General features: G+C 36.8%; 3 protein-coding genes across 5 annotated transcripts; all 3 read left to right on the top strand.

Annotated features, from left to right (window-relative positions):
* The first annotated feature begins 1,576 nt into the window (after positions 1–1,576).
* Positions 1,577–5,483, top strand: LOC6643573 (zinc finger protein 250). The gene is made up of 2 exons (XM_002066460.1): positions 1,577–2,557; positions 4,683–5,483. The coding sequence occupies exons 1-2, from the start codon at positions 1,577–1,579 to the stop codon at positions 5,481–5,483; spliced, it is 1,782 nt and encodes a 593-aa protein (XP_002066496.1).
* Positions 5,484–5,764: 281 nt separating this feature from the next.
* LOC6643574 (V-type proton ATPase 16 kDa proteolipid subunit) lies at positions 5,765–6,479 on the top strand. The gene has a single exon (XM_002066461.4). The coding sequence runs from the start codon at positions 5,876–5,878 to the stop codon at positions 6,428–6,430; it is 555 nt and encodes a 184-aa protein (XP_002066497.1). The 5' UTR covers positions 5,765–5,875; the 3' UTR covers positions 6,431–6,479.
* A 150-nt stretch (positions 6,480–6,629) lies between these two features.
* LOC6643475 (protein shuttle craft) lies at positions 6,630–10,956 on the top strand. 3 transcript variants are annotated; one of them, XM_002066462.4, is made up of 5 exons: positions 6,630–6,690; positions 6,791–7,330; positions 7,402–9,923; positions 9,985–10,339; positions 10,395–10,956. In XM_002066462.4, the coding sequence occupies exons 2-5, from the start codon at positions 6,995–6,997 to the stop codon at positions 10,494–10,496; spliced, it is 3,315 nt and encodes a 1,104-aa protein (XP_002066498.2). In that variant the 5' UTR covers positions 6,630–6,690; positions 6,791–6,994; the 3' UTR covers positions 10,497–10,956. The 3 variants fall into 3 exon arrangements, with proteins under 3 accessions (XP_002066498.2, XP_023032155.1, XP_023032154.1); XM_023176387.2 differs by having other exon boundaries at positions 6,639–7,330; positions 7,414–9,923; XM_023176386.2 differs by having other exon boundaries at positions 6,639–7,330.
* Positions 10,957–25,243: the final 14,287 nt, after the last annotated feature.

Genomic DNA, 25,243 nt, shown 5'->3' with positions numbered 1-25,243 from the left:
GAATTGGAAATTGAGATCCAACATAATGAACACCAAAATGTCAGCAACTTCGGGGGCCATATCAACCAAATTTGGTTTATAAAATCTACCCAGATGAAGTTAGTTTCAGAATCACTTTTTTTCAAAAATCTCAAGCGGTTTTGGTGTTAATGGGACTGGAAATGGTCGAGCTATACGTTGGTCTATTATATGTTTCGTCGCAGGAACTAAGTTTAAACCCTTTAAAAGGTTTACGCAAAGTTAGATTTCGGACTTAAACTAATACAACTTACTAGTAACTTTCTTACAAAAAGTTAATAAATCTAACTTCATCTTTATATATTCTATTTTCTATAAAAAAAATTTAAGAAAGATCTGCTGTTGGAAAAATAGAAAATGGGTTAAGTTCTTTCTAAAGAATTTTTTATTGGACTGGAAATTTAAAATTTTATCTGTTAAATTTAGATATACATATATATTTCTAAGGATATACTCTGAATGCTTCGGCTTAAAGAACCACGCGATTTTGCAATGAAAAAAAGTATTAAATATTCTTATTTAGTGATTTATGTAATTTTATGTTTATGCTCTATGTTTTGTTTTGTGGAGTAAAATCGGGCACTTGAGGGGACATTGCAAATGTAACAGTTTAGGAGATAAAAAATAGTTTTTTTTTTAACCCATCCACCCATCCCTTTGACTTCCGCCAAGGATCTATATTCTTAAATAGAATATCTCTCTGAGTTGGATAATGACGACTCAACTCCTTCATAAATTTTATAGATAATTTTTAATAAACTCTTAATTTTATATTCCTGTCCTGTTTATCTTAAATTCCTATTTTGCTTATAATCATAAACCAGTAGCTCCTTCTTCAGTTCTAACTCCTTGGGGCATTTCATGCATTCCATCTGATAAATATTATATAAGTTGCTGGTCCTTCCCACACTTGCTTATGAAAGTTATCCACATCCATTCCAGGTGTATGGACATAACCGTAAGATTCACACATGCCAACAATAAGACCAACAACGAGAGAAGAAATACATTTTCAAAAAATTTAACGATGCGCACATTTTATTACCGCAATTAATTACAAAAAAAAACACACACACAACGCCAGAGATCAACAAAAATCCCAGTCAGTTTAGGCCAGGAATCCACACAGAGATCCAGAGAGAGAGCAAGAAAGAGAGACTCCTCCAGTGATCTTTTGCTAAAGATAAACTTTATGATAGATGTGACTAGTAAAATGCTACTACCAAATGGTTCTAGAGATAGCAACTCTCGTAATTGGAGGTGCTACAGTTTGTCTCTGCTTAATTGGCAGAGAGTCAGAAGAGAAGAGAAAGATAGGGAGAGAGACAGAGAGAGATTTTCTCCAAACTGATCCAGCAAACAAAGTGAGAGAGAAGAAGGGAAACCAGTTTCTTGACCAATTAAATTCAACGAGAGACTTGAACGAAAAGATGTTGTGGTCCCCAAACATTGTGGAAGTCACAACATTTCGAGTTTCGACGCGTAGCGCGACAGTTGCAAATCGCTAAGATTATTTTTAACGTGGTCTATGAACGAATCCGTAACAAAACCAAAAAACATGGGTTTCAAGCATGCCATAATGCAGCGTACTTATGACTTGTCACCATTGTCACCACCAACACCAACGACAACAGCAACTGCAACAACAACGGCTCTGGCAATTCAGCCAAATGGAGCATCGGTGGCTGTTGCCGCTGCAGCAGCTCCTGGCCAAGTTACAGACTTTAGCATAAGTCGCATATTGGGCAAAGAGAAGGAGATTAAAAAAAAGACCACATCGGATATATTGGATCTCTCGAAGGGCAGTCAACCAGCAACTCAAAAGCCAATTACAGCACAACCAACGACAACATCACCAATTGCCGTCTCAACTCCGGCCAGTAATCCATATTTAAATGCCTATTCACCAGATTTTTTGGCCATGGCAAATGCTACCAAATTCTATGCACAATTCTTTCCGCATCTATTGCCGGCATATGCGGCGGCAGCAGCAGCAGCTGGTCTAAATACGCCACCCACTTCGCCCTATCAGCAGACCCAAACCCAACACCAGCAACAGCAGCAGCAGCAACACCAACAGAAACGTTATTTTGCTCCCTATGTGATCAATGGCAGTTCCCAGACACAATCTTATGCACCTCGTACGAAATCTTCTACAGCCTGCACAAGGCCGGATTGTCTGGAGTGCTTGGATTACTACAAACAACTTCAATCCGTTGCCTATAAACACTCGACCCCATTGATATCGCCAGCAGCCTCATCGGCAAGCAGCACACACAGTACACGTCCTGGTCGGCAGGATAATCTCAATCTCCATCTCAATCATCTTACCACCAGCAGCACAAATATCTCACTGACCACAGTGACCAATCTAAGTCTGAGTACTAGCCAAAATGCGGCATCTGTTGCCCTCATACCCAAGCCTCAAGCCGTTGTCAGTGCCGTCGGCATGGGAACTAATAACACAGCCTCCTCAGAAGAGATCAGCTACAAGTGTCGCATATGTGACAAAGTTTTCGGTTGCTCAGAGACACTACAGGTGAGTCAAGGAATAGAAAAATTCCATGGGCATGCTTTAAAAATTTAAGTAATAAATACTACAGAATGGAAAAGGGGAAAATAATATTAGGAATCATATGAATTACCAAATATTAGGAACCATAATTATAAAAATATAAAGTAGGTATTTGAATTATGGACCGTTTCAGTGCGGGGAGTCCTTGGGGTCTCTACATCTATTGAAACTTCGAGTCCTCATACTAACAAAATGCATTCATCGCATAATTACTGAAATAAGTTAGCCACAAATATTAATTTGTATTTATATAGGAACCTTCCAGAACATATTTTTATTAGATCCAAGGTTTAAATACTTTAAACTCATATAATAATATAAATATATTATACGAGTAATTTACAAAAAATGGCACCATAGTTGAATAGTAAACTATTTGATTTCTTATACAAATAAAATACGATTTGAAGTATTTTTATTCGAAAGATCTCAACTAGAGTATTGTAATATCTTCGCAAAAATTAAAAACTGAAATGATAAAAGCCCTGGCAATTAAAGCATTGTCAAATTTTAACCTTCTAAATAGTAATCATTGAATAATAATAAATATTTCGGGATCAATGAAATAAAGTTAAAAAATAGGACTGATCTCTTCTCTTAAGAAATATTAAAAAAGTCTTCGATATCTGTTTTTGTTTTGGGATTCATTTGTTTTCAAATCTTTGGTCTTTTGATGTTTGAAAATTTAATATTTTACAAATGTCTCAAAAACGTTTCCTACAGAAAATAGGCTGAATATTGTGAGAATTGAGATTTTAATAAATTCTAATAATATTTCTAATATTTTTGATTGTAATTGAAATCGAGAAGTCTTGAAATGAAGTATAGCTATAGCTTGTTGATAAATTAAAACAGTTAATATTGACTTTAAAATTAAATTTTTATCATTCATTTTTGGCTTTAATTTTTGTAGTTATCTATTTGATTATTCTAAATCGAAAAAAGTCACATCTTGAAGCTTAATTCCTGATTTTATGAACCACATCCATTTAAGACAAATTTTTCTGATGCAGTTTTAAAATTGTCTCCAATGTATTAAACTTAAACGTTTTTGTTAATACATTATTTAAAATTATTTTTGGCGTTCCAAAACTTAAAAGAATTTTGTTCAGTATATTTAAATTAAATTCGTATTAAATACATTTTAAAAACTGTAAAATTTATGTTAAAAATTCTTAAAATTAAATATTTCTTTAGCTAAATCGAATTGAAACAAAAGAAATAAAATTTAGTTTAAACATTTTAATACAAAAGTTTTAGAGTGATTAATAGAAACGAATTATTGAAATTTTTATATTATTATTGGGTTATTAAATTATTTTTCAATATCACAAATTTCATTTGTATCACTTGAGTTGAAGTAGAAGAAGTTTTACTTCTAATAATGTCTAATGGAAATTAAAAATCCAAAGTTTTAACATGACAAATTCTACTTAAATTTAAAGTAAACTTCCTCAATAGTTTTATCAATATTTAATCAAAGATAATTTCCAAGGTTTAGAAAAAAATTTCTTTATTTATATTATATATACATATGTTCTTTGAAAAACCTCTTTAATTTTTTAGGTGTTTATATTTTTTTAAAATTTGAATTTTATTATTTGAGGTGTTTATTCTATTTTAAATCCAATATTCTGTAACTTGCCTGTAACTTGTTTTTTTCGAGCAACCTGATTGATCCAGAAATGAGCGATAAGGGGGCGTGTTAACTTCAATTTAAAAGGCGGAGTTAACCAGTTAAACCGTTGAGGGAAAGAGAAAAAGAATGACAGGTAAAAAGCGAGCCAGGTATAGTCCAAGTGCGAGAGCGAGAGTGAGAAAGAGAGCGAGAAAGAGAGCGGGAGAGAGTCTTACTTGACTTAGGTCGTTGTCGTGCCAACGATTCCACATGCAAATCTCAACCAGATGATCAGAGTATAACAAAAAAGAAAAAATGGTGGGCCACCGTAACAGAAGCGAGAACTGGTTTTACGCATGGGTGCAGATAGACACACACACAGACACCTTGAAGTTGGCTAACAACAAAATGGCCTACAACACGCAAAGTAAACTCAAGCTAATATCTGTTTCTTTTTCTTTTGATTTGCAGAACCACGAAAAGACTCACAAATCACCGCGCTATGAATGTTCGGATTGCGGCAAAGGATTCTCCCAGTTACGAAATTATAAATATCATTTGTCGGTTCATCGTGGGACCAAGGAATTCGCAGCCGAGTGTCCTGAGTGTGGGAAAACGTTTAATGACAAAGGTTATCTGAGTAGTCATATGAAAATACATAGAAACCGCAAAGAATATGAATGTCCTTATTGCCCCAAGTCATTTAATCAACGTGTCGCCTTCAATATGCATGTGCGCATCCACACGGGAGTCAAGCCACACAAATGCACCGAATGTGGCAAGAGATTCTCGCGGAAGATGCTCCTCAAGCAACACATGCGCACCCACAGTGGCGAGAAACCATATCAGTGTTCCGTTTGTGGCAAATCCTTTGCCGATCGCAGCAACATGACCCTGCATCATCGTCTCCATTCGGGCATAAAGCCATTCAGTTGTCCACTCTGCCCGAAAGCCTTTACAAAAAAGCATCATCTGAAAACGCATCTCAACTATCACACCGGCTGCAAGCCCTACGTCTGTCCGCATCCCAATTGCAATCAGGCCTTCACACAATCGAGTAATATGCGTACCCATGCCAAAAAGTGTCAATATCGACCAATGGATAGTGCTCCAGGCGGCACATATCCTATGCTTGGGAAGAGTCCGAGTCAAGGACAAAGTCAAGTGCCTGCCAGCCTATCACTGGCCACATTCGCCATACCTGGACCACCACCTTCAGCGACCTTTCCGCCGGCACAGCAATCTCTGCTCAGTAATTTGAGAACATTTTGAGCCAACCAAAATCCTATCCAATTTGTAAATACATATTTTAGTTTAAATTTTTCAATTGAAAACTCAATTTTATGACTTTATTTCCACTGCATTTTGCTATCTTAAAGTAACTACTTATAGTCTTCTTTTTCTCAAGTTTATTTAAAATTTATTATACTTTTATATAGACCATAAAAGAAAACAAGAAATCACAAAATGATCTTTCGATTCGAATGAATAGTATATAAGTTTTAAGTATTATCTCAAATCTAGTTGACTAGTTTTTATTTGTCATAAGTTTGACGTCTGTATGTGATAAAAAATTAAATAAACAAGTAATTGAATTCGATTGACTAAAACGCTAACAAAGTAAAACAAAAATCAAAAAACCCCCCAAAAAAAAAACATCCATCATGTTGGACTGGAATCCGGAGGAATTGGAAAATCTGCTTACTCCTCTTAATAAATGGGATACTACAATGGAGATACGAAATTTGGAATATTTTCCCTTATACGGACCTTTCTATGGCGTCATGGGTGTTGCTGCGGCCATCGTCTTTTCTGCCTTTGGAGCGGCTTATGGCACTGCGGTTGCTGGCACTGGAATTGCAGCCACTGCTGTAATGCGTCCGGAATTGATCCTGAAATCCATTATACCCGTTGTGATGGCTGGTATAATAGCCATTTACGGCTTAGTTGTATCCATACTGATCTCTGGAAGTTTGGACACTGCCGAAACATATTCGTTGGCAAAAGGGTATATACACTTGGCTGCTGGTCTCTCGGTGGGCTTTTCTGGACTGGCAGCAGGATATGCAATTGGAGTTGTCGGTGATATTGGAGTACGCAATACGGCTCAGCAGCCAAGATTATTTATTGGCATGATTTTAATATTGATTTTCTGTGAAGTCCTGGGTCTGTACGGTCTCATTGTGGGAATCTATATGTACACCGTGGAAATTGATTAAAAAAGATTTTCACAATAAGAGACCATGAATAAAATATATATTAAAATTACCTTTAAGTTTGGCGCCAAGGGCTGGCAAAATGTTTAGTGTTGCCAGAGTTTATACAGCTAAAACTATCGGAAATGTCCATTGATAACCGATAATTTTGCTCCGTTAGCGCTGATAACGATGATAAGTCGACATTTGCTCAGATAGCCGATAAAACACCGCCTATCGGTCGGGATTGCTATCGATTAATTTAACAAATTGAGAAATCTCATGTAATTTTGTTGCAAATAGTTGTGAAATTTAAACATTTTAAACTCACCTGCGGTTAGAAATTGAACCAGCTAACAATTTGTTTAAACATTCTGCTTGCAGCTACAGCACACACAACAACAGGGGGAGGAACAAACACCAACACTTTTTTTCGCCAGCGTGGGCATCGGTGGTGAGGAAGAAGAAGCACAAGCAGAGAGAAGAGCGAAACGCAAGGAAAAAAGAAGGTAGAAAAAAAGACGAAAGTAAAGACTGAGCCGACCACATCAAGAGCAGCTGCTGGCCAGTAGCAGCGGTGGTCCAACAATGGCTGAATACTGGCAACAAATCACCAATGGTGCTCGGGGAGGAGCCGCCGCAGCGTCTGGAGTTGGTAGTGGTTCGAATGAATCACCATTATTAACTGATAGCTATGGCCATGAGGGAGCTTCAATGTCAAGCGGCAGTACCCATCACAATCACAATAACAACAACAACTATGTGAATTTTAATCAATTCATAATGCAACATAATTTGGGAGGTGGAGGCGGAACTCCAAATACTGTTCCCGCCACTATACAATATCCTCCGTATGCAATTGGTGGCGGTGGCGGAGCCTTTGGACTGACACCTCCTATAGCTGTTTCCAATAATTTTGGACAAGTGAGTAACATTAACTAAACGATGCCTTTTTTTCTGATTGTTCATCTTTTGCGTCTTTGATTTTGAAATAGTTTCATCCACAGCCATTTTATCCATCATATCAGAATGGCGATGGCATTGCCTCTTCATCATCGTCAACATCCGCATCCAATGCCGCCGCGTTTGGCAACAATTATAGTAACAATGTTAATCAAACATTTGCCGAGCTTTATACTCCATTTGGCAACAATCCCTTCGATTTTAGTGCTTCCAAACTGCAGGCATCAGCACCCGAATTTGTGCCACAAATGGCCAAATTAAATCTGGAAGAGACAGCTCCAGCAACAACTACAACATCAAGAGCAACAATGAATGGTAATAGCACTGCCAGCCAGCCAGAAACTGCCATACAGAATACAGAAGGAACGTCTTCACCATTGAACCAGAAATCACGTTCAGCCTTACCGCCGCAGCAGCCGCCGCCGGCGCTTACAAACGATAGAGATCGTGATAGGGATAGGGAGAGGGATAGGGAACGTGGAGATCGAGATCGGGATAGAGAGCGTCCTATTAATTCACGTCAGCAGCGTCGTGTAGATTATCGCGATGAGCGTGAGGATCGCTATGATCGTAGTAGCAAAAAGCCACAGAAGCAACAACGTTATGACAATCATCGTAGTAATAAAAGACGCGACGATTGGAATCGTAATCGTGATCGTATAAATGGTTTTCAACGGGCAGTCGAAGAGTTGGATACCAGTAATGAGAGTAATCAACCATCACCAGAGAAACACCAGCAGCAACAGCAACAACAAAGTTCCCCTCGAAGGGCAGCTGATAATGAAAAACTGTCACAGCGAGAGAAACTGATCCGTGACATTGAGCAACGTCGCTTAGAATGTTTGGTCTGTGTGGAGGCCATCAAATCGCATCATGCCACCTGGTCATGTCAGAATTGCTATCATGTGTTACATTTAAAGTGTACCATCACCTGGGCCAGTAGTTCCAAAGCAGATAATGGCTGGCGTTGTCCAGCCTGTCAGAATGTGCTGCAAGAGGTGCCCCAGGAATATTTATGCTTTTGCGGCAAACTAAAGAATCCTCCCATCAGCCGTAATGAGCTGCCCCATAGTTGTGGTGAGGTTTGCTGTCGCATTGAAGGTTGTCCACATGCCTGCACTTTGTTGTGTCATCCCGGCCCCTGTCCCCCGTGTCAGGCCAATGTGGAACGAAGCTGTGGCTGTGGCCGTTCCAGCAAAATTATGCAGTGTTCGATGAAAACTGAAATCAAATGCAATGAAATATGCGACAAGCTGATGAATTGTGGCGAACATCGTTGTCAAAAGGAATGCCATGAAGGCAAATGTGAGGCATGCGCGGAGCAAGTGGAACAGCATTGCCATTGCGGGAAACAAGAGCGAACCGTTCAATGCACCAAGGAGAATCGCGATAAGCTAAGCTACTCATGCAAAGAGAGTTGTGGCAAACCGCTGCTCTGTGGGAATCACAAATGCAGGGATTCGTGTCATGCGGGCCAATGCCGTCCCTGTAAGCTGAGTCCCGAACAAATCACTAGTTGTCCTTGCGGCAAAATGCCTGTACCCAAGGGTCAACGCACCAGTTGCCTGGACACTGTACCCACCTGTGAAGGCATCTGCTCGAAAACGTTGCGTTGCGGCAAACCGCAACATCCGCATCAATGTGGCACCAAGTGTCATTTGGGCCAATGTCCGCCCTGCCCCAAGCAAACGGCTGTGAAATGTCGTTGTGGTCACATGGATCAGATGATCAAATGCCGCCAGCTATCCACCCGGGCCGATGATGCCCGTTGCAAGCGACGCTGCATCAAGAAACGCAGCTGTGGCAAACATAAATGCAACTCGGAATGTTGCATAGACATCGATCATGCCTGTCCGTTGCCCTGCAACCGCACTCTCAGCTGCGGTCGGCATAAATGCGATCAGCCCTGTCATCGTGGCAATTGTCCTCCGTGCTATCGCAGCAGTTTTGAGGAGCTCTATTGCGAATGCGGTGCCGAGGTTATCTATCCTCCAGTGCCGTGTGGCACTAAGCGTCCCGTGTGCAAGCGTCCTTGCTCGCGCACTCATCCCTGTGAGCATCCGCCGCAGCATAATTGCCATTCGGCCACTTGTCCGCCTTGCATGATGTTCACCACAAAATGGTGTCATGGCCAGCATGAGCAACGCAAAACCATTCCCTGCTCCCAGGCTAGCTTCAGCTGTGGCTTGGCCTGTGGCAAGCCATTGCCGTGCGGTCGTCACAAATGCATCAAGCCGTGTCACGAAGGTCCTTGCCAAGCAGCTGGCGAGCAATGCCGTCAGAGTTGCCCCAAACCCCGTCCGGGATGTGGCCATAAATGTGCAGCCATTTGCCATGAAGATGCCTGCCCTGAGACGCCATGCAAAGAGCTTGTCGAAGTGCAATGTGAATGCGGTAATCGCAAACAAAATCGCAGTTGCCAAGAGCTGGCCAGGGAGCACAGTCGTATTGCCACTGCTCAGTTGGCCTCATCCATGGCCGAAATGTCGCGTGGCAATTACATGGAACTCAGCGAAATACTTGCACCAGCCAAGACCAGCAAGACCAATAAAACGTGAGTTTAAATAATCAAAATTGAACTATTTAAATCTATATTCTCTGTCAACCTTTTTTAGTTTGGATTGCAATGATGAATGTCGTCTGCTTGAACGTAATCGCCGCTTGGCCATTGCTTTTCAGTCTGGACGTAATCCGGAAACTCAACCGAAATCGCTTACAAAATACTCGGAATTTGTGCGAGGTTTTGCCAAACGTAATCCAGCGCTTACAAAAAGTGTGTACGAAACGTTGACCGATTTGGTTAAATTGGCCAAGGAGAGCAAACAGAGATCAAGAAGTCACTCCTTCCCCACCATGAATCGTGAGAAGCGTCAGCTAGTGCACGAGCTATGCGAAATATTTGGCATTGAATCGGTATCCTATGACAAGGAGCCGAATCGCAATGTTGTGGCCACTGCCCACAAAGACAGAGTAAGTTGCAAACAAATCACAAATATATTTTCTCAACTAACAAGTGTTTTTCTAGTGCTGGCTTCCAGCCACAAGCATTATGGAGGTGCTGAACCGTGAGTCTGGACAACGTCGTGTTCCTGTGCCTAGCAACAATGCATGGAGTCTGAAAAAGTAGCATCCCGAACACGACACAAAATCAACAAACAAGCAGAAACAAAAAAGGCACATAAATTCATTTCACCCCCAATTATTATACCTTACTTTTATTTTATCTTTTCCATTTGTATATTGTAAAGGCTAGTTGAAATCCCTTTCCACAGAGCTCCCCCATCCTTAATTCCCAATTATTTTCCCACTACCCATAGATGATGATGATGATGATGCTAATGATAACGATGATATGAATGAATGTTAAACAATGAATGAAACTTGAATGAGAAAACCAAATGAAAAAATGTAGTAAAAAAAAGAAGTGAAAGAAAAACAACTCCACAAATGGGAGTGTAATTGAAGAAAAGCCTATGAAAATGTGAAATGCTGTTAAAAATCAATCTTGTTGTATGATGAATTTATGTAAAGTTGAGACATTTTTTGACTACCTTGCATATAAATAAAGAAAAACCAACAAAAAAAAAGGGCAGTAAGTAAAGCAGAAATCATATTTGTTGTTCCTGATTTAAAAGGTTTGTTAAGATTTTCCATACAGTGTAAAAGAGGTAATTTGTTGACATAAACAACATTAACTAATTGAGCTATAAAAGTGGAGCTTAATTTTTTGATATTACAAAACGTCGAGAAACTAGTCTAGCAACTTAATATAGTTTTCCAATAACTATCTAAATTCGTCTACATCTTTCAGAGCTCACATAGTAGGGATTTGGAATAATTTGGTTAAATCATTCCTTTCTATAACTTTGGGAAAGATAGACCAACATAATTGTCTATGCATACAATTTTCATTTGTACTATGATTTACAAATTTAAAGACTTTTGTTTATTTGATTACAAATTAATCATCAATTTTGACTTTCAAAAAAATTAAACCCAAATCACAAAAATTATGTATTATATATATCATTTAAATTTAATCTATGTTTTTTTTCCAATAACATACATATTTTGTTTAAAGCACTAGCTTCAACTACTAAGTTTTAAGTAAAGGGACAGTTTTTAGACATGTACTTTTTATCTGGGACTAGTGACTAGTATAGTGATTATTATGTGAAGGTGACATGTTTTCATAGAAGAATAATGGAAGAAAGCTTTTTAGCTTCTTAAACTAACTTAATAATAGTTTTATTATGTGAAGATCCCAGGATCTAGGCACTATAGGGAGCTAACTTAAATTTTGCGGCCTAATAGTAGAACTAACAATAAATGTATTATAAAAAATTCGGGGTATAATATGCTTTAAAAAATCCAAATGGTTATTTAAGAGATGCCATAAAGGTTATCATAAATTTATTGACGGAATTACGGGTTGAATTCTTCTTTATTTATTAAGACTAACTCTTCTATTGAAAAATGATAAGTTTTACATTAGTCTAAGAAATTTGTTTTGCAACACCAGCAATTTTTCGACGTAAGTATTAGGAATGAATATATTTCTGAAAATTATTATTATTAATAAAGATAATATATTTTGAAACGATTTATGTACGTCTTTGATAAATAAAAATTAAACTAAGAAAGTTTATTTTTTAATCAAAAAAAAAATTAACTAAGAAATAATCTTTCCTAAGTTTTACCTTTTTTAACATGCTTTGTTAACTTTTCCACGAGGAAATTAAATTATTCATGATGTGCGACATATAAATTAATTATATAAATTATTATTTATATTCTTATTATAAATTGTTAGATATTAACATGCATAGAATTGTTAATTATTATGAATTTTTAGACCAGAAGCAAACCCACTTAGCTTTCAGAGCAATCAGCTTTTTGTATGGATTGAAAAGCTTTTACAGCTTTTTTTTTAAATATAGACGGTTATATTAAATGTGTTGATTATTTGTTGAGGTATAGTACATCATTTTGAAATAAGTAAATTAAGAAATTTGAAAAGGGTTTTTTTTTTTAATTTTATCATCATATAATTATGGTTTGAAATGGATATAAAAGATTATAAAATAAAGTCTTCTACAACCACAGCCGAGAGACTTTCTTTCCGGATTCATTAAGAATTGGGTTCTCTCCGTAGATTTCGACTATAATTTTTGGAAAAATAAACATTGACTTTATATAAAAGTGTTTCTTCTTAAGCGCATACCTTCTGGATGTTCCTAATAGATGTGAATACTAATCTTAAGCCAAAAGGCCTTTCACGGATTGAAACAAAAAAGGTGAATGAAAAGGTAATGGAACAATAATTTATTTCATATAATTTATTGCTTAAAATATTGTGATCAAATATGTTGAGGCCATTCATACAAAACAAGAAACTATGTATTGATGTATTGATTTTAATTTGGGTTCATTAACGATTTGCGAAATAAGAAGACGGATCTCTGTTTCCAAGTTTCAGTTGTGTGTTCTTTGTAGTAGTTTTTGTCGTCTTATTTGAATCAAGTATGTATTTAAAAAGGCCAAAAAGCAGATACCTTTTAACCTAGAGTTTAACCGGAAACCTAACAAACCGAAGTTAATTAAAACTCTTAACAGAATATAAAACTTAAGGGTTCCACATGTCCATTTGATTAATTAAAGTATAGGCAAAGACGGCACTCTAAAGTAGAGTCACATTGGGCCTCAGGAAGCTGAGGAGCACCGTCTCTCTCTCTCCCCGTCTCTAGTAATGCTTTCTAGCCTTCGTTCTGGGCTATGGGCACGCTTCTAATTTGTTGCCATTGCCGTTGCCATTTTCACGAAAAACAATAAGCGGCATCAAGGGAATAATGCCAAAATAAAGATGAAATGTTACGACAAGCCAAAGTCAAAAAGGAGCAGCACTGGATTAGGACGCAGAGTGCGAGAGAGAGAGAGGAGATGAACCATCTCGAACGCACTCACGCATACGGCCATCCCTTATGCCATATACTCTGCATCATGGCCAAGAATGAACAGAAAACCGTCGAGAAACAGAACAGCCAAGAGTCGTATATGTATATGAATATAGACCTGACATAATGAGCCGCCTATAAGCGAAATGGCTGCCATTCCCATTCCCCACCTCGCCGCCTCCTCATCATGGCATCTTCAGCTTCTTCTTAAGATGTGTGCGTAATTTGAATTTAGTCTGCTTGGGAGTTTATTAACAAATACAAAGAAGCAAAAAAAAAAAAAAACAAGCAGAAAAAAATGAGAAGAACTGAAATAAAGAAACAACAAGATGTAGGCGGGAGCAATGAGCACGCTCTAAGAAACAAACACACAGGGAATGGGTAAGGAAGCTGCTGGTTCTGAGCCCCCCCCTTAGCCACGGAATGGGGAACGGGGCGCAAATGAAGTCGCGTCGAGGTCGGTTAGAAGGGGGGGTGGCAGAGTATACCATAATTCCACAGAGATTAAATTGTGGTTCCCACTCTTTATTCCACATGAAGGGGCTACACAGGAAAACGTCGCTTATGTCGCGGCTTGGACTAAAAACAGAACAAAATGAAATGAACACGAAAAAAAAACAAAAAACAAAATAGGAAGGAGTTCATTTTGGGTCAGTTGGTGGCAACTGCAAAGGGGCAGGGGGCGGCATATTAAGTATGTGGCAAGGGGGCTGAGGCGGCATATCAACTGGCATGTGTAATTTAAATTGAAATGAAAACGATTTGCAAAAGTGGAAAGTTCTTATCTACACAAATTCTAATTATGTTTAAATGGTGATGGGTTATGGAAAGGGATCCATGGATGTGGGGTGACTTAAGAGCTACTTTTATTATTAAGTAGATTTCAAGAATTTAATACAGATTATTAAAGATAGAATGTGCCTGAACCGTATCTTTTTCCATGCTTTTATGTATACAGTGTTAAGAGGAGGCGACATCCTTAATAGTACTCAGACTAAATATAGTTATATGTATATGCTATTTTCTAGTTTTGCCCGAAGCTTTTTTTCATTGTAATGGGCTGAAATATATTTATAAATTTAAGAAGTTTAAAGATAAATTTATTTTATTTTAATATCTTTATCGGTCTAGTTGGTATAGATAGTAATATAGTGTCCCACTTACTTATTTCGCGCACCTTATTAGCTATGGTGTTTAACTTTTAATTAGAAAGAATTTTACTTCACTCAAATTGTTCTTTTTTTGGGACTTTAAAACTAGTAGAAAATAAAAATACTAGATATATTAAGAGAATCATGATGTGAAAGCAAGAAATACTAATTGATATACAATTCTAAAAATAAAATCCTGAATTTTTTCACATTAAAATCCAAATCTTTCCAAAATTGCTACCGTCTCTCAATAAACCTTACCCTAGAACACACCTCTCAAATAATTTACTTCCTTAAATGCCGTCTCCAAAAAATATATCAAACTATCGCAGACATGTAAAGTGTTTATATAAGTTTAACTTTCATTATGTTACGAAGTCCAAGGCCTTAGCTTATGTTAGTCATAGGAATACAGAAGCACTTTCGATAATACAAAGCTTACATATATATTCTTGATCAGCACGACGAGACGACTTTATAAAGTCTGTTTGTATCAACGCTAACCCCTAAAAGACCGCTGATGGCATTGTATATATTGGATTCCACCGGATCGAACCACTATATCTTTTGGCTATCCTATCCTAGTTTTAATATTAATAATATTATATTTTTATAATAATTTATTACTTATCCTAGTTTTAATATTAATAATATTATATTTTTATAATATTTTATTACTTTTAATATGTTCTCTTTCTTTAGTTTACTCCTTGTTTATACGCATTTGATCTTAGGTCGGAGTAGTTATAGGTTGGAAACACTATCTTTACTTAGGGTTATTCGTAACAGTCCTGAGTCTGGTGTCTTATGGTACTGAGCGTTGTACGTCTTTGTTAAAATTAAGCTCCCTTGGGAACCAAAACAGTGATTATTTTCAATATTTTCTAAGGGATTTTCATAAACGTTAGAGTTTGTCTGTTAAATAAAAATATTAATGATTGTGTCAAATTTAATAAAGATAGGTTGGCGATATCATATATCCGACCTTCTGGCTAATATTTTTTTATAAATAAAATATAAATATTTGATGTACATTCGAAGAACCAATGCGTCAGAGTTAGAAGTTTTTTCGGTTTACATTCCGAGTTTTTATTTATTTGACTTTAAAGACCTTTTGAAGTTTTAGCAAAACTCGTCGTCATCGTTTTAAGAAATCACGATCAATAGCTTAATTTAAGTCTTAATCTAATTAGTCTTATTAGATTTCTTGATTAATGACTTACATTTAAAAGGGTAAAATCAAATAATATGGATGGAAAAATGTTCAAGGAAATCTGACAACTACCAGTATACTATATACTAAAATTTCCTAAAATTCAACCAACATATTCGATACAGTTTAGGAATGCTAAATTAATTTTAAGGATTAGTTTCTTTAAGTAATTCACATGGGTTAAAGAAACATTCAGGTACATGGTTTATGTTAATTTTTCATATATCTTGCTTTATCTCAAGAGGAAAGCCACATAACATGCGAATCACTTCAGTATCTAATGGTCAATATCACCTATGAACTTTGGGAGCAACGCGAAAGAGAAAAACCAAGACAAACCTTGGAAAAGAAAACGCTGAATTTTCGATACCCTAAAAATGTTTTGTATTTAAAAGAGCTAAATATGATGAAGGATAAAAACCTTTATGATGAAATCAATGAATGAATTGCTGAATATAAATAATATATTATTAGATTCATATCAAAAATGAAAATATTTAACATTTGGTTTTTAATGTTTGGTAAAAGAGTTTTTCTTTAAGGCTGAGCTGTGATTTTAGGTTACAAATTTATGAAAAAATTCACTTCAACTCAACTTATGTCAATCTTCAACCAAAATGTTCTTAAACTTTTGGCCCAAAACTAAATGTACCCAGCGTGTAGCGCGTATGGGAAAAAAAGAAAGAGGAAAGAACATTAGTTGCACACTTTTGACATTTGTACTGGGAGCAGATGTATTACATATGTTGTGGCAGGTAATGCCCATATGTATGTATATATAAGTTCACTGCTTAAAATATTCATTAAGCCTGAGTGCAAATTATGCCTGCGTGTCCTGGCTGGGGCACGTGACCAGGCAGTGAGCGAAAGAGAGGGTGGGGGGTCCAGTAACCGCAAAAATGTCAGGCGAGGCGCTTTCAATTTGCGCTTTTGGCTTTTTTAAAAATGCATTAAAGGAGCAGCAGCAGCAGCAACGGCAGAAACACAAATAACGTGCCCAAAAAGATCTGCAGACAGACAGCAAAAAAAAAGAAAAAGGGAAGAGAAAAGCGAAGGGAAAGAAAAACAGGAGTAAAGAAAACCGTTGCGATGAAAGCGCGAAAATTACTTCCTAAATAGCCGCCTGACTGGCTGCCAAGATGCCGGCACAACCATGTCCTGGGCTCAATAAAGGCGACACAAACCAACACACACACACACACACAAACACAGTTAAACAGGAAAAGGGACACAGGAGACAGGGTCGCCATAGACGAATTCAAATTGCAAATTCGCCGCAGATTTTTTATGCACTTTTTCCCTAGCCAAAATTAAGCCAAGCGAACACTGAGCTCCGGAACGAACTCCAGACGTCAGGGGAAAAGACGAAGACGACATTGCTGACGTTTTGACAGCAAAATAAAAAAAGAAAAGGGTGGCAGGGGGAAGGCAGAGGGGAGGGACTCGAAAAAAGAAATAGACTGCAACAGGAATGGGCTAGCAGGCCCAACTGAATGCAAATATTATCGTATCTGTATGCGAAAAGAGAACCAAAGCTAGGACAAAGAGAGGAGGACGAAGTGGCATGGGAAGTACGACGTAAAGGACGACGTTCCCGGGCCTTTTGGTAAGACCTTTTGAAAAGCGAAAAGGTGACAAACTGGTTGAGCCACCACCACTCAGCGGCGGTTGTAATATGGACAGGATGAGGAGGAGGATGAGCAGGCGCAGAGGTGCCAAGAGAACGAAAGAGTACAACGCTTCCTTTTCTATCTATGTCTATGTCTATGTCTCTAGGACCTGGGTTCCTTCTCGCCCAGAACCTCCAACTAAATGCATTTCGGTTTTATTCATATTTTATTCAAATGTGGCAACCAAAATGGCACAAACACTGCGCAGTTATTTATGTTATTTTTTTTCTCTCGCTCTTTTTATTTTTCGTACAAAATAACAACCAGGGCTGCATTAATGGATGTTGGCAATGAACCAAAAAACAAGAAACTCTAAAAATAAAAGGTAACTTAACAAATTGTCAAAAACTTTATGTGCCCCACATTTTTCCTATATAATTGACTTGCCGACTTAGAAGTGTCCTTTGGCTTACAGAAATTGCTTTTGGTGTGAAATGATTGTTTCGATTCTATTTGTAAGCTTATTGTAAGGGTATCAACCGACAGCATTTGTGAACCAATTTTTAGAAAATTATCAAACTTTTATATTTACGAAATTGACATAAAAATTACATGAACTTTGATTTTTACAGATCAGTTTAGATCATTTTTAAAAGGGTATATTTTTATTTTTGAGGGCCACTTAAATGCGATGTTTAAATTTTGGGATTGACAACAATTTATTGAACATTTTATTGAACCTTTAAAAGTTGTGACGCAGTTAAAACTAATAGAAGATTACCAAATAAGTATTAGCTTCTAATTAGTATAATTTAAAAATCAAATTTTCTATATTCATTTTGAATCTTAAGATTTGGCTATAATATACGAGCCTCTAAGAAAGACAACTCAAAAATAAGCACTTTTTTATGATAAGTTTTTTAACTATTATGTAAGTATTAAACGGATTTAAGATTCTGAAATGAAGGGAACTATACCTCTAAAAGTAGGTTTCAAAATGCTTTCAAAGTAATTGATGTAATGAAAAGGGGTCATTATTAAACTCGAGAAAGAACTTAAGCTTGAAAATAATAAATTTTCATTTTAAAAATTATTTGACTATTTGAATTTCAAACTGCAGTCCCGAATAAAATATAACTGATATCATTTAAAAATCATTTTTTTTTTGTTTGATTAAAGTAACGTTTTTTCACTACTCTAGAAAACTGTTCTATATTAATATGTTTCACAATATTCAATTAATTTTATTCTATTATGATTTGTATTTAATAACTCACTGAAACTCCTACACAAAGCGCCATATGATGGATTTTGTGTATGTATGTATGTATGAAGTTATTTTCATTTCATTTTGACGAGACAACAATTTTTAGAATTCTCATTGCATCAATTTGGTTAAGAGGGAAAGAGATAGACAAAGACAGAGCGAGAAAGAGAGAGAAAAAATATATGAGAAGAAGTTTTTGAGGAAGAGTGAGTTGGGATGGTGGAGGGAAGGGATAACTACAAATAAAGCCACGAGACATCAGCTTGCCATGAATTGCATTTTCGCTGCTTTCTCCCGTTTTTACATTGCTCACCCGCCCAGTTGCCTTTTTGCCATAAACTTGTCATCATTTTAATATTGGCAGCTTATAAAGCCACGGTAGATGGAAAACCCTGACTGAGTCTGAGGCTGGTGGGTGGAATGAGCCGCAGCCTGGCTATGGGCTATGGGCTATAGAGGCTATGGGTTATGGGTATGGTACGACGACCCAAAGCCAATGTCAAGCCAAGTCAAGACAAGCCAACTCAGCAATGGATTATCTGCGACAGCAGCATGGAAAGCGTTGACGTGCTGAAAGTAGAAGGAGTTTTAAGCGGTGGTTCGAGGTGGTTCTGACTACATACACATAGGTGGGTGAAATTCGGGTGGTTTAGTCCTGTCTAGCTAGTTTGTGTGTAGCAAAAATTTACTGTAAAATACAATTTCCCGTTTTTATAGCTCATTTCCAACAACATTTGCTTAGCCCGCTTTGCTGCTGTCCCCATCGTCATCATCATCTTCATCATCATTGCCGTTTTCGTCGTCTATGGGAAAACAATTTTTATTGCATTTTGCCTGGCAATGAGCAAAATGAGGGAGCATCGGGAGTGGTGGAGATGGTCTGCTGAACGAACAGTGGAAGTAAGTAAATATAACTCGTCGCTTTCTATTTGTTTTTTCCCTTCATATTTTTTTTTTTTTTAAACACTTGGCATTAAGTGCAACAGCTGTGGGCAGGGTATTCAGAAGCCAGGAGCTAGAGGAGCCAGTCAGCCAGCGTTTCCTGCGTTAGTTGTGCGCTTCAAGATTCAATTATAATGCAATAAAGCGCGAATCAGAGCTACAATAAAAATAACAAGAATAAACTGCAAAAGCACCACACCGCACCGCACCCACATAGACACACCCATCCACTCCATACTCCATACACACTCCACAATACAGAATACACACTGTCATATGCATCAGCTCATTGTAGAAGGTGTTCCAGAAAAATAAAATTATATGAAAATTCTTAAGCAAACTGGTTAAGATTTGATTATCATGGAGATTTCATTGGCTCAAAAGTGCTTTGTTATCAAATATTACATTCCAAAAATATCCTTTTAAAAGTTCTACACATATGATTAGCGGAATTATAATTGAGAATCAAGAAGGTATTATATTTGAGACCTATAGAAATATACTTTATCCACATAATAAGTCGAATATTTGGTGAAATTTCCTAACCATTTCATAACTCATATTTCTGAATTTGCCAATAAAATTGAAATGAAACATTTTTATCTCCCCAATATCAATGTTTTGTAAAATCTTTCAAAAAGGCAGGCTTAATGTCTATTAAGATTTTGTATAAAATAAAAGAAATATATAATTATCTCCAAAAATAAAAAAATGAGAGCACGCTTTCTTAGTGACATTTCCTGTTGCTCACACTAAAAACGGAACGAGACACTTTTTAACTATATATACACATATCGGTTTAAATACGGCACGACGTAAAAAAACAAACTTTCATTTAAAATTTAAGAGTCTAAAACCAAAATAAAGTCTTTTCGTTTGAAAGACCTAAGTAGGATGTCAGATTTGTAAGCATTGTTTTATCTATATTTCAATTATATTTGCAATTCGCTTTAAGCAATTAATGTACTCCACATAATCAGTAATTAAAATCCAATTTCAAAACTTTTGCAAAAGAAATTAATACCGATTTCTACAAAAAACAAAAACGAAAAAAAAAAAACACCAAAAAGAATAGACCAGAAAAAAAATACTGATGGAATTTATACTTAAGCGTTTTTTGGTTGCTTCCTTGGGACTGGTGGGGGAAATTTCCACGAATTACACTTCTGGAACGTGCTTGGAATTTAACTAAAAGATGAACAAGAAAATTCTACAAAAAAACAGAAAAAGAGAATAAAACTAACTACAGTGGCAATTGCGATGAGCATCAGGATTGAAGGCGAGAGGGACAAAAAAGTGTAAGAAAAGGAAACTGTAGGTAACGGGGGAGCAATTCTGAGCCCCGCTAAGTGCTTAAGTGTTCTAATGTTACTCCGTCTCCTCCACTTTCTCAATCGCTGTCTCCCTTTCTCTCTCTCTCTCTCTCTCGGTCTACTCTTAAGTTTGCAATTTTTCTAACCGAATCCCGATGTCTACTGCTCGCTTACCTCCCATTCTATCCCCGTGCCACAAAAGCGTGATTTTAATATAATTATTGTTGCTGTCTGGCGCTGCTTATTATGAAAATTATCAACTTGATGTTAAAAAAAATATAGAAATAGAGTGGGAGATGAATACGAAGAGGGCGAGGGGAGAAAAACAATTAGTCAAAAAACACAATTTGCATTTGCCCGAAAATGTATGCAATGGAATTTTGTTTTCCTGCTCAATTCCTACGGCCATTTTAATTATCTGACATAAGAGGGACAGCAGCAACATCAACAACAACAACAGCAACTACAACCACACAAAATATGCAAAATAGCTAACGCAACAGAAAAAAACAAAAAAAAAAACAACAAAAAAATTCAATTAAAATGGAATCTCTAGGAAATTCCTTGTAATCCCAAAGCTCGGTGGAAAAAAAAGCACATAATACATATTGTCAAAAGGCAAATTGTACAACTCACGAAGGTAGCACCAAAACATGTGGCCAATAAATTTTCAAGAAGCAACAACAACACTACAAAGCCAGGAAAAAGAAAATCCTCGCCCAAAGATAGATAGACAAGGGGGAGCAATGGAAACACGTGGCTTGGTGGGTTTGGGTTTTTGGTATGGTGTGTTGGGGCAACTTAAGTATGTAAATTGCCGCACGTTCATTTTTTGATTTTCCAGCATAAAATCAGTATAATCTGTTTTGTCAGGACTCCCCTTCCAGCTGCCGCTACACTGACCATCCATGGAGTTGAAAAAAAAGGACGACCAAAAGAAAGAGCCCGAGCTAGAGAGAGATGGAAAAAAATAAGTCACCTCAGCCAACGCGTTGACCCCTCGACACTCTTCCCTCCCTTCCCAGGACGACGAGTCGCTGATTAACGCACTCGAGCGCAATCTGCCTCACTTCACTTTTATGTAAACACAAAACAGAATAAAATAGAGACAGCAAAAGCACAGAGAGAAAGAGAATAACTGAATGAGAAAGAATGGCGAAAATGGTAGGCATGAGACAGCTGCCTCTATCTAGATGCTCGTTGAACAAAATAAAAAAAAGCCTCCTGAATTGCCGGATACTGTGCATACCGGCCGACATTTTCTCCCATATTCAAGGTAATTTTCATATTTTGCCGTCTTTCTGTATTTGACTGTCTCTTCCTTCTGTGTGTTCGGCACACGGCCAATTCAATCATTTAAATTCAAAAATACACATAAATATATATACATATACATATATATTTAAATATATATATATATTCGAGACAGGAAAAAAAATTATGCTGGGCATAAGCCAACGACCGCCACTTGAGCCAGACAAAGAAAAGGCATTAAAAAGCTTTTCCACGATGCTGATGAAATGAATGATACTCTAGTTGGAGAGGAAAATAATAAAGAAAATCAATTGCACCTAACCGTGCAGTTTAGTAAAACTTTTAAAAGAAATGGTAAGATAAAAGAAAAATTGATAAAGGAAGAATAGAATTTTTAATATTGTATATTATGAAATGCACCAAATCCAAATACCAAAAAAACCATCCAAAAAAAGACAAAAAAGTTGATCGAAAATTCTAAAATTCCAAGTTCTTTTATCTGTAATTTCCTCAGATTTTGGTAACATTGTTAGATGTGGCGGAATTTCCTCTATGTATTCTAAGAATATGACTATAGTTCATAAAATTTAATAATTGTCCTTGGGCCTCGTTTGTGGATGAAATGTGAGACAACATCACATCTTTTACTTTAAATTTTTCTATTTAATTAGTTCTTTTACCAACTTTAATAATGAAAATCAATAAACAATCGCTCCAACAGCATAAACAAAGACTGGGAGCTGAAATTGGTATTTCTTGAATTGAGATTACATTCTAGTAATATCCATAAAGTAACTTCGATTTCTAGCAATTATTAATGCATTAATTCTTCAGAACTCAATGGATTTAAGATTAAGTGTTTATTATATTTTAATTTGGAATAGGAATTGCAATTTGCTTATTTCCATTCCTATTGATTTCGTTCAATGTAATACTCTTGTGCTTGATATAAATTACAGATTTTGGCATAAAGTTATAGTGTTAAGTTGTATGTATTGGTTAATACATTTATGGTTATAAATATTCGCATAAACTGAAAACATATCACAATCACAAAGTCTGTTTTGGATTATATAAAATTTCCAGGGTAGAGTATCTATAAGCAAGGCAAAGCCAGTAACTAAATCTATTCGAAAAGAGGAAAAAAAAGAATGTTTTTTTAATACTGAGACAACCAACAACCAGAGCAACAAAAAAATATTTATTACTCTTCTGTGTGTGTGTGTGTGTGTGTGTATGCATTGGTGTGTCTAGTGGGAGATTGTTTGCCCTCAAGGTGAAAATATGCTAAGTAACAAATAAAAGCAAGATCTCTATCAGAGCAGCCGCCACCATCCCAACCATTCCGACCATCCCGGCCACTTTTGGTTTCTGCTGGTTACAAATGTTGCAAACGAGTCGACGTCGACTCTTTTTGGCTTTTTACATATTTTTTGAGGTTTCGAAAAGTGCGGCAAAAACTAGTACAGTACAGAGAGAAAGCAAAAGAAAAACACAGAGAGTGACAGAGAGTGTGAGGGGAATAGAGAAAGATATGAACGGCGCAAAAGAAAGCCAAAAGTAAAGCTTGTAAACAAATTAAGAGATTGCTTTTGGGCAGGCGGCCGTCAAAAGCGTTCAGCTCGAAGGCTGAACAAATGCCCAAAAGCCAAGTAGAAAGATGAATCAAGGGGAGAAACACAGTAGGATGAAGCAGGGAGGGTTGTGAGGCAAAATGATGAGGAGATGGAGGTGATAGAGCAGCAGGAGGCAGTTGTAGGCGTTACAACTAACTAAAGACTTGGAAGGGGCGTTTCTAATCAAATCAGTTTGCTGCATCCAATAAATTTTCTAACTGAAGAAAAAGAAGCCAAGAAAAAACAAAAATGAAAACACTTTGCGGTTGGTTGGCAGCATCTCAAACAACAACAACAACAACAACAACAATTCAGCATCTGAATTGATGGAAACACTGGTTCTTTTTTTTTTTGTTTTCTTTCATTCTGTTTACAAATTTTATGTGTGTGTGTGTGTTAGTAAGTTTGTCCTCCTTTCATTCAAAGTGTCCTCTGAAAAGGAGAAGTCACATAAATACACACAAAGTCTGTGGTATATGTCCAATGATTGGAGTTAGCCCAAAAAGCCAACTCCAGATGTTTGTTAATTTGTTTGATTCGACAAAAAAAAAAAAAACAAATCCGAGACGGACGTAACTTTTAAATCAGTAAATTTGAAGAGAAAGTATATTTTTTGATTAAAATTTCTCTGACTCAATAGTCAACTAAAATTTTTTTATTTATGAATTTACAATTATTAAAATAATTCAGAAATTTAATTAAATTTTACTTTCCACTTGTGTTGCTTCCTGTAACTTGTTCTGGGTTAGTTTTAAGTACATTAATGTTGGCTAAAACAATTTTGACGAATTATATATTGGGCTCAGGAAAAGATAAGATGCTCGAACGACTGGGAGCCAGGCACTTTTTCGTATGTGAAATAATTAATAATTACACAAATTGAAGAGAGAATATTTGCAGTCCGAGTCTTTTTTAAAACTCCAAGCCCTAGAGTAAAAGATAACATAAAACATGCCTCGCGGCGATAACTACAAAAAGGAAGGGCAGGCTACTTTGGACATTTTCTCCAACTTCATCTAGTGCTGTTTTATATTTTGTGATATTTTAATATATGAAAGCATTGAAGTCTTGAAATTGAGTATGCCAGGAAGATTATTTAAAGAAAATTAAGAACTTATTTACAGTGACATAAACCAAAAATGTCTCACTGATGTTTACCTATCTTGATCACAAATTTGACAGTACTTGTCTCTCATGATACTAAAATGTATGGAAAAAAATTGTTCATTTTTCTTTAACACTCTCTTGTGTCTGCCTGAACTGATGTCATGTCTCCAAATTGGGTTAAGAGTCTTTCGTTTCAGGCAGCGTGGCGAGCTAGTTTGTCCCATGTGACTAGGCACTGACTCCGATTGCAGTTAAAGGAGAATGTTTAGTTTCAACATGGATTCTCAACATACACTTGGATGTTGTGCCAGTTGTTGTCTTAGGTGGCTAGGGGAAACCTGCAAGTTGATGCTGCAACACCTCACAGTGGGGGCAACCCTCAGACATCAGCTAACAGTTGACACGCCATTACTGGAGCTAATTAGAGGAGGCCAGCCGAGTGATGGG

The sequence above is a fragment of the Drosophila willistoni genome (assembly GCF_018902025.1).
Source record: "Drosophila willistoni isolate 14030-0811.24 chromosome 2R unlocalized genomic scaffold, UCI_dwil_1.1 Seg200, whole genome shotgun sequence".
Taxonomy (NCBI): domain Eukaryota; kingdom Metazoa; phylum Arthropoda; class Insecta; order Diptera; family Drosophilidae; genus Drosophila; species Drosophila willistoni.
The sequence above is the reverse complement of the archived record's forward strand: the minus strand, read 5'-3'. Positions and strand labels throughout refer to the sequence as shown.